This window comes from Sturnira hondurensis, unplaced genomic scaffold (assembly GCF_014824575.4).
Source record: "Sturnira hondurensis isolate 20B ecotype Veracruz unplaced genomic scaffold, ASM1482457v3 Scaffold0017746, whole genome shotgun sequence".
Classification (NCBI taxonomy): Eukaryota; Metazoa; Chordata; class Mammalia; order Chiroptera; family Phyllostomidae; genus Sturnira; species Sturnira hondurensis.
Genome location: NW_028090377.1, coordinates 1,018,205 through 1,032,447, shown reverse-complemented (window position 1 = coordinate 1,032,447; position 14,243 = coordinate 1,018,205). Strand labels below are relative to the sequence as shown.

Sequence of the window (14,243 nt, the reverse complement as noted above, 5' to 3'; positions counted from 1 at the left end):
ATTCTGTGAAACTATTTTGGTATCCATGTATTTTATTTTGAACAGGGTTAGCATACATTTGACATTTACCTCCCTTAAAATAACGGAAATTTGTTTCTGTTAATATTGGAGGGATAGCCATTATAGCCAAGCCAAAGAAAAATAGTATTGAAGTGTATAAAATGTGTAAAGGAGGCAGTGGAAGTATATACATTAATCTGAATAGTTTGGTATATATTCTTACAGTTTAGAAATTTGTTTATAAATATATTCTTATAGATAAATATTGTACAGGTTATGTGTGAATGGTATATATTCTGTAATGTGCTTATTTCAATTGATTTTTTATTTTACTAGAAATGACATTTTATATCAGTATGACTATCTGTGTCCTCTTTTTTAATGACCCAATAAAGTCATTTGTGAATCTAAAATAATTCAGTCAGTTCTCTGTTGGAGGACATTTAGATTATTTGATATTCCCATACTTAAAATCATGACTCACTGAAAACTTTCTGTATATATACATATACACATATATGTATATATGTGTGTGTATATATTCACTCCTGTTTTTTCTTTGGATAAAATTCTACTTTGATTTTTTATTAATGAAGTATTTCCTAATACTTTGTTGATAATATTAAGAAATTGAAATTTTTTCAGTTTTTATTTTTTTAATATTTTATTGATTACACTATTACAGTTGACCTGATTTTTCCCCGTTTGCCCCCCTCCACCCAATACCGTCTACTCCCTCAGGCAATCCCCCCATCACTGTTCATGTTCATGGGTCATAAATTCTTTGGCTGCTCCATTTCCTGTGCTGTGCTTTACATTCCCATGGCTATTCTGTAATGACCTTTCTGTACTTCTTAATTCCCTCCCCTCTTCACCCATTCCCACACACCCTCCTCCCATCTGGCAACCATCAAAATGCTCTCTGTATCCATGACTCTCTCTCTGTCCTTGTTTGCTTGTTTTTTAGATTCAATTGTTGATAGATACGGTTTTTTTTGTTTTTGCCATTTTATTGTTCATAGTTTAGATCTTCTTTTTCTGAAATAAGTCCCTTTAACATTTCACGTAATAGTGGTTTGGCAATAATGAACTCCTTTAGTTTTTTTCTTATCTGGGAAGCTCCTTATCTGCCCTTTGATTCTAAATGATAGCTTTGCTGGGTAAAACTGTCTTGGCTGTAGTTCCTTGGTTTTGATGACTTTGAACATTTCTTGCCAATCACTTCTAGCCTGCCTTTTCTTTTTTTTTTTAAGTGTATTTTATTGATTATGCTATTACAGTTTTCCCAGTTTCCCCCCACCTTTATCCCCCCTTTGCCCTGCACCCCCCACCCCTCCAGCATTCCCCTCCTTAGTTTATTTCCCTAGCCTGCCTTTTCTTTTGAGAAATTAGCTGACATTCTAATGGGAACTTGGCCTGTAAATAACTTAACTTCCTTTCTCTTGATACTTTCAAGATTCTTTTTATCTTTAACCTTTGTCATTTTCATTATGATGTGTCTTGGAGTGGGCCTTTGTATCCATCTTGCTTGCAACTTTCTGTGCTTCCTAGACTTTCATGTCTATTTCCTTCACCAAATTAGGGAAGTTTTCTTTCATTATTTTTCAAATAGATTTCCAATTTCTTTCTCTTCTGGCATCCCTATGATGCAAATGTTGAACCTCTTGAAGTGATCACAGAAGCTGGTTATAATACCTTCAATTTTTTTTGGATTCTTTTTTCTTTAGTTGTTCTGATGGGTTGTTTTTTGCTTCCTTATGTTCCATATCATTAATTTGATTCTCGGCTTCATCTGCTCTACTGTTGTTTCCGTGTAAATTGTTCTTTGTTTCAATTAGTGTATCCTTTGTTTCTGACTAGATCTTTTTTATGCTGCTGAGGTCCTCATTAAGTTCCTTGAGTATCCTTATGATGAGTGTTTTGAACTGTACATGATAGGTTGCTTATCTCCATTTTATTTAGCTCTTTTTCTGGAGTTTTGATCTGTTCTTTCATTTGGGCCATGTTTGTCTCCTCATTTTGTCAGCCTCCCTGTGTTTGTTTCTGTGTATTAGGTAGAGCTACTATGACTCCCTGTCTTGGTAGCATGGCCTAAGTAGTAGGTGTCCTATGGGGTCCAGGGGCACAGCCTCCCCTGTCACCCAAGCTGGATACTCAAGGTGTGCCCTTTGTGCAATATATTTGGTACCTTATGTTCCGGTCATTTATTTATAAGAATAGTTTGTGGGTTGAACTTGTTAGGTCATTTTTAGACAATGAGAATTGAATAAGAGTGCCCTTTTTTGACTCCAGTTTTTAAGACAATGTCTGTGATGTAACTATGTGTGCCTGAGTACACCCTCCTCTTATGGTTGAGCCTTGATTGCTGTTGGCATGTTAATGGGAGGGATGTACCACGGCCAGTCAGCTGTTAGGATTGGCTCTGCCCCCTGCCCACCAACCTCCACCCTCCATGGAGGATCAGCTGTACAGGTGCAGGGTGGTGGTGCACCAGTGTGGTCTCTAGCTGCCCACTGGGTGGGCTTCCCCTAAGGTTTCTGGAGTGTTGCAAGACAAGGTCAGCCCCCATCTGTGTTTTGAAAGGGGCCACGCTTCCTGAGCCATAATGCAGTCTGAGGTGGCTGCTACTTGTTCTGGACTTGGAGATTCCCAGGCAAAGCCAGGCTGTGAGTCTATGCTGGCTACTGCTAGTGCCCAGCCTGGGGCTCATTGAGGCCAGCTATTGCTGTTTGAGAGGATTTAGGAAGTTGTGAAGCATGAGCCAGAACCAATTATTTATATGGAAAAGCAGCCTGTTTGGGCTTGTAAGTCAGTTGGGAGGATTCCCTGAGGGATCCCCAAGGTGGGTCAGTCAGTGTTAGCCAGGTTGATGGAGTCTCAGATATGGCACCATGTTGCCAGCTCTGTGCAGGAAAGGTTTAGAAGAGGGACAGTGCTCTGCTCGCCTTGATGCCCAACATCCCAGTTCCTCCCTTTATGGCACTGGTACCTTTCAAGCTGCTACCCTGGTGCTGGAGGTCAGAGGGAGTGAGTTGTGTGGGACCTTTAATAGGAACTGCTTGAGGCTCCAGAATTTTCCACTGATTCCATCCCTGCTAGTTTTTGCAGCCAGAAGTTGTGGGAACTTAGGTTCACAGCACTGGAACCCTAGGCTGCAGGGCTTGGTGTGGGGCTGAGACTCCTCGATCCTGAGATGTCCCTCCCAAGTTTTTATCCTCCACATGTGGGTGAGGGACTAGCCCATTCCACGCCTGCACTCCTCCTACCAGTCAGGATGAATGCGCTCTCTTTAATTCTGTAGTTGTCAGACCTCCATTCAACTCGATTTCTGATGGTTCCAAGTGATGGTGGTTCTATATATTAGTTGTAATTTCAATGTAGTTGTTCAAAGAGGTGAGAGCTTTGTCTCATGATGTACCGTCATCACAGGAAGTCTCATTTTTAAATTTTTTTATATTTTACATATTTTAAAATTTTTGTTTTTATACAGAGGAAAGGGGGGAAGAGAAGGAGAGAAACATCCATTGTCTGCCTCTTGCCATACCCTCAACTGGGGACCTGGCCTGAAACCCAGGCATGTGCCCTGACCAGGAATCAAACCAATAGCCTTTCAGTTCACAGGCTAGTGCTCAATCCACTGAGCCAAAGCAGCCAGAGCCAAAAGTCTCAGTTTTTTTAAATTTGAAACTCACTACTGATTTTTTTTACCTCCACATAGTAGAGAATCCTTTTTTAAATATATTTTATTGATTATGCTATTACAGTTGTCCCATTTTTTTTCTCCCCTTAATTCCACTATGCCTTCCACACACACACTCCACTAGCATTCTCCCACCTTAGTTTGTGTTCATGAGTCATACATATGTTTTTCTTCTCCATTTTCTATACCATTCTTAACCTCCCCCTATTTTTTAAAAAATTTTATGTATTTATCTTCAGAGGGGAAGGGAAGGAGAGAAGGAAAGAAATATCAATGTATGATTGCTTGTCATGCGTCCCCCGCTGGTAATTGGCCTGCAACCCAGGCGTGTGCCCTGACTGGGAATCGAACTGCGATCCTTTGGTTCACAGGCTTGCCCTCAATCCACTGAGCTACGCCAGCCAGGGCCCACCTGTCTATTTTGTACCTACCATTAATGCTTCTTATTCCCTGTATCTTTTCCCCCATTCTTCTCTTTCCTCCTCCCTACTGATAACCCTACATATGACCTCTGCTTCTCTGGTAATGTTCCTGTTCTAGATGTTTGCTGAATTTGTTTTTGTTTATTTTAGGTTCATTTGTTGATAGCTGTAAGTTTGTTGTCATTTTACTGTTCAGAGTTTTGATCATCATCTTTTTGTTAGATAAGTCTTTGACATTTCATATAATAAGGGCTTGATGATGATGAACTCCTCTAACTTGACCTTATCTAGGAAACACTTTATCTGCCCTTCCATTTTAAACGATAGCTTTGCTGGATAGAGTAATCTTGGATGTAGGTCCTTGCCTTTCATGACTTGGAATACTACTTTCCAGCCCCTTCTTGCCTTTAAGGTTCCTTTTGAGGAATCAACTGATAGTCTTATAGGAACTCCTTTGTAGGTAACTGTCTTGTTTTCTCTTGCTGCTTTTAAGATTCTCTCTTTAGCTTTCATCTTGGCTAATGTAATTATGATGTGCCTTGGTGTGTTCCTTCTTGGGTCCATCTTCTTTGGGACTCTCTGAGCTTCCTGGACTTCCTAGAAGTCTATCTCCTTTGCCAGATGAGGGACGTTCTCCTTCATTAATTGTTCAAATAAGTTTTCAATTTCTTGCTCTTCCTCTTCTCCTTGTGGTGCCCGTATAATTTGGATGTTGCAAAGTTTAAACTTGTCCTCAAGGTTCCTGAGCCTCTCCTCATTTTTTTAAATTCTTGTTTCTTCCTTCTGTTCTGGTTGAATGTTTATTTCCGCCTTCTCCTCCAAACCATTGATTTGAGTCCTGGTTTCCTTTCCATCACTGTACATTTTTCTTTATTTCATTTTGCATAGCTTTTACTTTTTCCTCCATTTTGCATCTGTACTCAACCATTTCTATGAGCATCCTGATTATCAGTGTTTGGAACTCTGCATCTGATAGGTTGGCTACCTCTTCACCACTTAGTTCTATTTTTGGAGCTTTGATCTGTTCTTTCATATTTTTTCCTCTTGGTTTGCCTGTTATGTTGTAAGGGATAGAGCCTTAGGTATTTGCCAGGTTTGGGGCAACCCACTTGGCTGTGTTGTGGCACTTTATGGACGGAAAGGGTCTGAGAGGAAACAGTGCCACTTACTCAGCTCTTGCCTGACTTGTGCTCACTTCCCTTGCTGCTCACAAGCAAATTGGGCCCTTCTGGTGCTGGTTCCCAGGTGGGTAGTTTTGTGTGTATTCTAGGACCCTGTGGTTCTCTCCAACAAACTCTCCTGTGAGACTGGGAGTTTATCCTGCCACCACAACCCCCACATGTTTTTTACCACCAGAGGTTTTCAGGCTTTATTTCTCTGCCCTGGAACCCTGGGTTGCACAGTCTTTCTCGCTCCCCCGTTGTTCTCCCAGTTTATGCGCACGCAAATGTGGGACTGCCTGGTGCCAGCTGCCACCTCGGGCATCTGCCTGGTCCTCCAGCCGCCCCTTTTGTTGTGAGCCCTCTTAGCACTGGCTGCCCACCTCTGCCCCTCCTACCAGTCTGAATGAACATATCTTCTTTAACTCCGTGGTTGCCGGGCTTACATGCAGTTTGGTTTTCTGCAGTTCTGCTTGTTTTTTTGTCTTAAATCTATTGTCCTTCTTTTGGTTGTGTGAGTACACAAAGTGCTTGCCTATGCCTTCATCTTGGCCTGAAGTTCGAATCTTTTTTTTAAACTAAAAATTTGATGCTCAGACCCATTTGTTCATGAAAGTAGATCTGTTAATAGCATAGAATCTACAGCCAGATGTCCTGGGTTAAAATTCCAACTCTAGCACTTAGAGCTTTGTGACCTTGGGAATGTTACCTTATTTTCTGTGACTTAGTTGTCTTTTTTACAAAGTAAAAAGAATAATAGTAACTCCAGGTTATGGGATTACTGTAGTATTAATATTTTTTATGTTAGTTCCATGCACTTAGTAAAGGCTTAGTAAGGCTTAGCTATTATCATTGTTACTACTCCTACAAGTGGTTCAAATATTTTTATTTTCCCTTTTCAGATTCAGTTTCCTGAGCAAACCTGTTGACGAGAATCATCAGCAGGATGGAGATGATGATTCTCTTATGTCACGATTTTATTCTAACCCTATTGCCAAACCCATTCCTCAAACCCCAGAGACTGCTGGAAATAAACACAACAGCAGTAGCAGTGTGGATGATACCATTGTTGCACTGAACATGCGCGCTGCCTTACGGAATGGACTGGAAGGAAGCAGTGAAGAGACCTCTTTTCATGAGGAGTCGCTGCAGGATGACCGGGAAGAAATAGAGAATAGTACTTACCATGTGCATCCAGCAGGTCAGGTTTGGATTGGTACATGACTAATTTCTTACCAGTCATTTGAAATAATCTTTTTGTTTGTCAGAGATTTTCAAGGGAATGAAAGTCAGTTGTCTGAACTTTTAAATATTCTTTTTAACTGCATTTTATAGAAGTTAACATATTAACACTTTTCACTTATGGTTTGGTCAGTTCATAAATTCACATTTCGTTTCCTGGTAACATTTAAAGATCTCACAGTTGATAGCCAGAGAGACTAGCCTCATAGTTTTCCTAGCTTTATAAATTTACAGAGAGTACTTACTAGTTTTTTAATAAAACGATAAAGTATGTAGACCCATATCATGAAGGCCTAATAACATGTATAGACATTTCAAATGGCAGCTCTTGCTGAGGTTGTTTATCATCATCTCCGTCCTGTGCTCTTCCCCAACCCCCAATAATGAACTAATTGATTTTTTGCTAATTCATGAAACAAATAATATAAACTCTGAGGGTAGAGTGTCTTGATTGGATACTTAAAACTTGCCTTTTTTCTGTGTTGATATACTATCTTATTTGGGTTTTGATAAATGTCATTACCTTCTTTTTAAAAAAATTGTTTTATAGTTTGAGGTACAATTTATATATTGTGAAGCGCATGGATCTTGTTTCATTTCCATGAATTTTGTCACAAACAAATCCAGATATCTAATATCTCAAAAAAGATGGAACATTTCTTTTATCCGGACAATTTCCTTTTTGTCACAATCCTTAAAAGTTAATCAGAGTCTGGCTTTTGTCACATAGGTTGGTATTGCCTATTCTTGAACTTCATATAAATGGGATCATATATCAATATTCTTTTTGACTCTTAAGCACTTAAGTTTTATGAGATCCATCCATGATGTATATATCAGCACTTGAAATCATTGCTCAATAGTATTTCATTATGTAAATATACCAAGTTTGGTTAATTCATTCTCTATTAGTGAATATCTGGCTTTACAGTTATTCTTGAAGTGTCTGTAAAATTTTTCTGTATCTAGTTATTTTACTGCCTTTATGTAGAGTTCAAACCACTGAAGAGTAAGCGAATTCTAATAATGCATTTTCTGGTTACTTGTTGCCCTAAGGAAACAACTTTATACTGTCACATTAAGAATTCCAAGTATACATTCTTGTGTGTGTATAGTTACATGAATTTATTACTATACTACATCTTTTTTCAAATACTCAGTCTCGATTTTTTGTTTCTAGTTTTCTCATTGATCCCCAATTTAAAATTTTATTCCTTTAAACCTTGCTGGTAGAGACACAAGTATACAGTGGGCATTGCTGGAATCTGGAGATTGGCCTTAAATTTTCTCTCAAAAACCAAGTTAGCCTGACATCTATATATAAATGGACAAGGAGTACTTAGAACAAGCATACCACTGTACTGTTTTCTTTGAATTGTTCAGAAATCTACCTAGTTGAAACTTAAAAAAAAAAAACTGATTATATAAACCTTTGGGATTTCCATTTGTCTTTGGGATTTTTTCATGGAGGATTTTTCATCTTGATTTTAGTTGTACACAGGTTGTAAATTTGAAAGACACAAGAGGTTTATGGAAGATAGTAGGCTGGAAAATAAGAAGTACTTGGTTTGTAGTTTTATCTCTACCTATACCACTGACTTGCTGTGTAAGCCAAGGCAGGTTTATTCCATCCTGGGTTTTGGTATCTTCAGGTGGAAAATGTTTTCAAAAAATGGATTAAGCAAGCTGTTCCTAAAGTATAGTCTGTGGAGTGCCTTTCATACTTTAGTGTATTAATGGATGTCAGTGAAAAGAAGGTTCTGTGGTGTAGTCTGAGAAACACTGGGTTAAGTAAAGTTAAGTAGACTTCAGTATTTTGCAAGTTTCCAGAACTTGTAAATATGCTGTCCCGCACATGCTGTGCCTATTTCCTAGACTTACTTGAACAGGAAACTTTAAAACACATTTACACATTTTTCTAGCAGTAGCGCTTCTTAGAAAACCAGTTTGGAAAAATGTTTTATTCATATATATTTTCTCCATATAATAACTTAGTTAATGATTATTTAGGTGATTTTTTAAATTACTCATAGAAAAAAATTTAAGTGGAGTATTAAATTCTTCTATCTAAGGATAATCACAATTAATACTCTATTTTATTTTCTATTTTATTATAGGCATTGTTCTCACTAAGGTTGGTTACTATACTATTCCATCTATGGATGACCTTGCTAAAATTACCAATGAAAAAGGAGAGTGCATTGTCTCTGACTTCACTATTGGTCGTAAAGGTGAGTGTGAGTTTAGTAGTTAGTAGTGTATAAGCCGGAGATCTACACCTTATTTTAGTAATTAAGTAAAAGAAGCTCTTTATAGAGCTTCCTGTAAAGGAATTCTTGTTTTTCCCCAACATTTGGACCCACCTTATCCTGAATAACAGACAAGTAACAAAACAAGACTAGAGCTTTATAATGTTCCTTAGTAACTATTTGGCTCTTTGCAGTGTTCTACAATTAAAGTAAATATTGTATACAGCAAGAAATAGAAAGTCAGAAAATTGAATAGTTGATAAGAGATGGGTAATCTTTAGGTTCAACTTCATATTACTAAGTTACTACAAATGTAATTTTGGGGGGGAATTTCAGGTATTTTAACTTTTACTGCAGACTGCTTATTAAGGGTGGTTACGTAGCAGCAGTATAGATAGATACTTGGTAAGAGTTTAAGAAGGCTAGTTGGAGAACAACGTAAGTGCTAGAAAAATACAGATGTTAAACCAGGTAACAGTGTAATTGACTTCATTCATGCATATTATGGGTGAAATAACCCATTCATGGTATTGCTTGGTTATTGAAAATACAGATCAATGTTTAAAGTGGTCTGCTCCTTCTAATTATTAGAGGTATCAGTATTTGCCCTCTATACAGGATGAGTTTTTAACTATTTGCTCTGACTTACAGGTTATGGTTCAATCTATTTTGAAGGAGAAGTGAATTTGACAAATTTAAATTTGGATGATATTGTGCATATCCGAAGGAAAGAAGTTATTGTCTATGTAGATGATAACCAAAAACCACCTGTGGGTGAAGGGCTAAATAGGTATGAATTTCTTGTTTCCTTTTTAATATTTATTTATTTTTAGAGAACAGACGGGAGGAAAAAAGAGAAACATCAGTGTGTGGTTGCCTCTCACACACCCTCTACTGGTGACATAACCCAAGCATGTGCCCTAGACTGAAATTAAACCGGCAACCCTTTGGTTCGCGGACTGTTGCTCAATCCAGAGCCACACCAGCCAGGGCTGAATTTTTCTATATATTTAAGAAATAATCAGCTAAATCACAGGGGGTTTTTTCCTGTAAACACAAATATGTGCCTGATACATACTTTTTCGTAATTTGCTTTTTTGACTTACTGTATAATGCGTGTTGTTTCTCTTTCATTTAAAAGGATAAATAATAAAGACTATGACCTCTTGCCTCTTTTTTTCTAATATTATCAGATTCAATTGTTAATATCTAAAAACATTTTTAGTAGTATTTTATTTTTGTATTTCTGTGGCGATCATGCTTAAGTCTTTCTCTGCATTTTAGTATGAGATAGGAGCTTCTGCTATCTCTTACAGGTGAAAGGGCCATAGCTCAAATCATTTTTGTTCACAGCCTACCAAGATTGAATTATGAAGAAATAGGAAATCTGAATAGTCCTGTAAATAATAAATTGAATCAATAATCAAATACCTCCAAGTCATAAAAAGCTTCAATGGTGAATTCTACTGAACGTGTTCTTAAAATATTTATTTATTTACTTTTAGAAGGGAAGAGCAGGAGAAAGAAAGGGAGAGAAACATCAATGAGCAAAGGGTATATTGATTGGTTGCCTCTTGCACGTCCTCAGCTAGGAACCTGGCCTGCAACCCAGGAATGTGCCCTGACAGCGAATCAAACCAGCTACCTTCTCGTTAACAGGCTGGTGCTCAATCCACTGAGCCACAGCAGTGAGGGCTCTACTGAACATTTAAATAAGAATTAACACCAGTTCCTCTCAAACTCTTCCCAAAAATCGAAGAGGAAAGAATACTTGTAAACTCATTCTGTGAGGCAGTCATTACCCTGATTTCAAGCCTTGACAAAAACATTGTAACAGAACTACAGACCAATATCTGTGATGAATATTAATGTGAATATCCTCAACAAAATACTAGCAAACAGAATGTAACAATACATTTAAATAAAGGTTTACACACCATCACCATATAGGATTTTTTTCTGCAATACAAGGATGGGTTCAACATACAAATATTGGGTCGGCCAAAAAGTAAATTAAAAGACACATTTTTCATTTTCATTTTTGCCAATAACTTTATTGATTTGGATATTTTGAGTATGTCAGCTATCTCCCGCTATTGGATTCTAGTGGGTAGAGGCCAGAGCTGTTGCTAAACATCTTCCAGTGTATGAGAGAGCCCCACAGCAAAGAATTATTTGGTCAAAATACCAATAGTGCCAAGAAACTTCACAAATCACTTTCAGTTGGTCACAGCACTTCTCCATACGCTGCACAAGTCTTTTTTTGTGTTCCAGCTGTGTTTTTGCCTTCTCAAAATAAAGCATAATATGCCAAAAATAGGTATTTTCTTCCATCTTCAGTATTAAAATGGATGCACAAAAATTCACCAGTTTTGATAAGCTTTTTTTAAATGCATGCTGATATGACAGCTGTCACTATCAAAACTGTTTTGAATGAAGTTAAAGGCAACTAAGCACTACTAGAGCCATCGTATGGAAAAAACTTTTTGGCCTACTCAATACAGCACATTTACAGAATGAAGAAAAACATGAGCATCCCCTTTGGTTCAGGAAAAGCATTTGACAAAATTCAGCATGCTTTCATAGTAAAGACACTCAACAACCTAGTGCTAGAAAGAAACTACATCAACATAAGAAAGGTGGTTTTTTGAAAAAATCTACAGTGAATGTCATACTCAGTAGTAAAAGAAAAATATTTTTTCTAAAATCAGGAGCAAGATAGGTTTGCCTGTGTTACATCTATTCAACATAATACTGGAAGTCTGAACTAGAGTAATTAAGCAAGAAATAGAATCCAAATTGAAGAAGTAAAAGGAAAATTATCTTTGTTTGCAGATGCTTTCATCTTATATAAAGATAGCCTAAAGATCCCACTAAAAAAAAAACTGTTAAAACTAACAAATTTAGTAGCATACAAAATCAGTCTGCAAAACTCAGTTTGTGTACACTAACAATGAACAATCTAAAAAAGAAGTTAAGAAACCAGTTTCACTTACATACAATAACACCAAATAGAATAAAATGCTTAGGCATAAGTAGCTTTTACCAAGAAGGCAAAAGGCTTGTTCATGGAAAACTATGAAACATTGCTGAAGGAAATTAATGAAGACAAATAAATGGAAACATAACCCATTTTCATGGACTGGAAGACTTAAAATTATTAAAATCTCCACACTGTCCAAAGCAACCTACAGATTTAATGCATCATATCAAAATGCCAATGGCATCTTTTGCAGAAATAGAGAAGTCCACCCTAAAATTATATGGAATCTCAGGTGATCCTAAATAGCCAAACTGAACTTGAAAGAACGAAATTTGGAGGGCTTATATTTTCTGACTTTAAAATTCACCTCTACAAAGCTACAGTGACCTAAACAGTGTGGTATTGGCATAAAGACAGACAATATAGACTAATGGAAAAGAGAGAATAAGAAGACCCAGAAATAAACCCTCATGTATATAATTAAATGATTTTTGGCAAGATTGCCAAGACCATAACATGGTGAGCGAACAGTCTCTTCAACAAATGCTGTTAGGAAAAGTGGATATTCAGAAGCAGAAGAAGGGATCATTAAATCATTACACTGCTATATATAAAAATCAAGTGCTGTGGCCAATGTGGCTCAGTTGGTTGGAGTGTCATCCCATAAACTGAAAGGTCACAGGGTTGATTCCCAGTCAAGGCACATTATATAGGTTTGCCAGTTCAGTCCCCAATCGGGGTGCAAACGGAAGGCAACCAATTGATGCTTCTCTCACAAATCAGTGTTTCTCTCCCTCCCTTCTGTCCCTAAAATCAGTAAGCTTGTCCTTGGGGATGATTAAAAAAAAAACTTACATGTTTAGGTCTTTAATCCATCTTAAGATCTAAAACTAAAATTGTTAGAATAAAAATTTTATTTTAAGTTTCATGACATTGTATTTGATAAGAATTTTCTGGATATGACACTAAAAGCACAGGCAACAATATTAAAAATAAATTTAAACAAATTGAACTACATCAAAATTTAAAACTTCTGTACATCAAAGAGCAAAAACAGAGTGGAAAGGCAACCTGTGGAATGGGAGAAAATGTTTTCAGGTCATATATATGATAAGGGATCAATAACCAGAATATGAAGGAAGAATATCAGCTCAACAACAACAATTTAAAGTGGGACTTGAATATACACTTCTCTGGAGATGATATACAAATGGCAAACAGGCATATGCAAAGATGCTCAACGTAAATAATAGGGAAATGCAAATCACAACCACAACGAGCTATCACAACCATTAGAATGGTTAGTTTAAGAAAAGTAAATTTTTGCAAGAGTACGGAGAAATTAGAACCTTTGTGTATAGTTTGGTGGGAAAGGGAAATGGTGCAACTGTTATGGAAAAGAGTATAATGGTTTTTCAAAAAATTTAAAATGATCCAACAATTCCACTCCAAGTATGTATCCAAAAGAATTGAAAGGAGGATCTTGAAAACATTTATACACGCATGTTTGTAGCAGCACTATTCACAGTAGCTTAGAGTTAGAAGAAACACATCAGTGACAGATGAATGGGTAAACAAAATTTATCTACATACAACGGAATAATATTCATCATTTAAAAAGGGAAGGAAATTCTGACACAGGTGACAACATGGATGAACCTTCATTTTGCTAAGTGAAACAAGCCAGTCAGAAAAGATAAAATTGTATGATTCCATTTCGAGGCATCTAGAGAGCCAGATTTCTAGAAATAGACAGTAGAATGGTAGTTGCCAATGACTAGAAATAGGGGGAAGTGGAGATGTTTTTTAATGCTATAGGTTTTCAGTTTTGTGAGACAAAAAAGGTCTGAAGATTGTTTACAGAACAATGAGTATATACAGTTAGAAATGGCTAAGATTGTGAGATTTTATACCTTTTTACCACAATAAAAAATTTTTTTTAAAGTCATCTATTATTACGTGCTAATTACTGTGTTAGGTACCAAGCATACAGAATGAATAGGACACAGTCCTTGGATTCAGGTGTTGATATTAGAAGGGTACATTAGCACTATTGTCATCTTCACACTCATTCTTTAATACATGATACTCCTCCTTAAATGGTATTTTGCTGTGTATAATGCACACTTTTGTGCCCAGATTTTTGAGGGAAAAATAAAGATGCACATTATACGTGGATAGTACTCATTCCGTATCTGTATAAATGTTTTTCATTTTTAGTTATGTTTATGCATGAAAAGTGTAACTCTAGAAAGTAACAACAATATCCTTATGCAAAATAATACCCTAGAATACAATAATTGGCATCATCTATAAATAAAATGCTGAATTAAAACGTTAAAAGATTTTTTTCCTGAAAGTCTGGGCCAAAAACGTGGGTGCACCTTATACATAGGAGTGCAGTACGCGTGGCAAAGTATAGTAACGTCATTCTGCAAGCATTTGCTGTTCATCAGTGGTTACTGCTATCATTACTGTTGTTGCAAA

The 14,243-nt window shown here is 36.9% G+C and overlaps 1 protein-coding gene across 6 annotated transcripts in view; it reads left to right on the top strand.

The window, feature by feature from the left end:
• NUP98 (nucleoporin 98 and 96 precursor) overlaps positions 1 to 14,243 on the top strand; it is a 110,207-nt gene that overhangs the window by 63,995 nt on the left and 31,969 nt on the right. For all 6 annotated transcript variants that reach the window (XM_037068667.1, XM_037068664.1, XM_037068665.1 and 3 more), the window contains 3 exons: positions 6,185 to 6,483; positions 8,642 to 8,755; positions 9,425 to 9,563. In XM_037068667.1, coding sequence (XP_036924562.1) covers positions 6,185 to 6,483; positions 8,642 to 8,755; positions 9,425 to 9,563 — 552 coding nt within the window. The remainder of the gene's footprint in view (positions 1 to 6,184; positions 6,484 to 8,641; positions 8,756 to 9,424; positions 9,564 to 14,243) is intronic.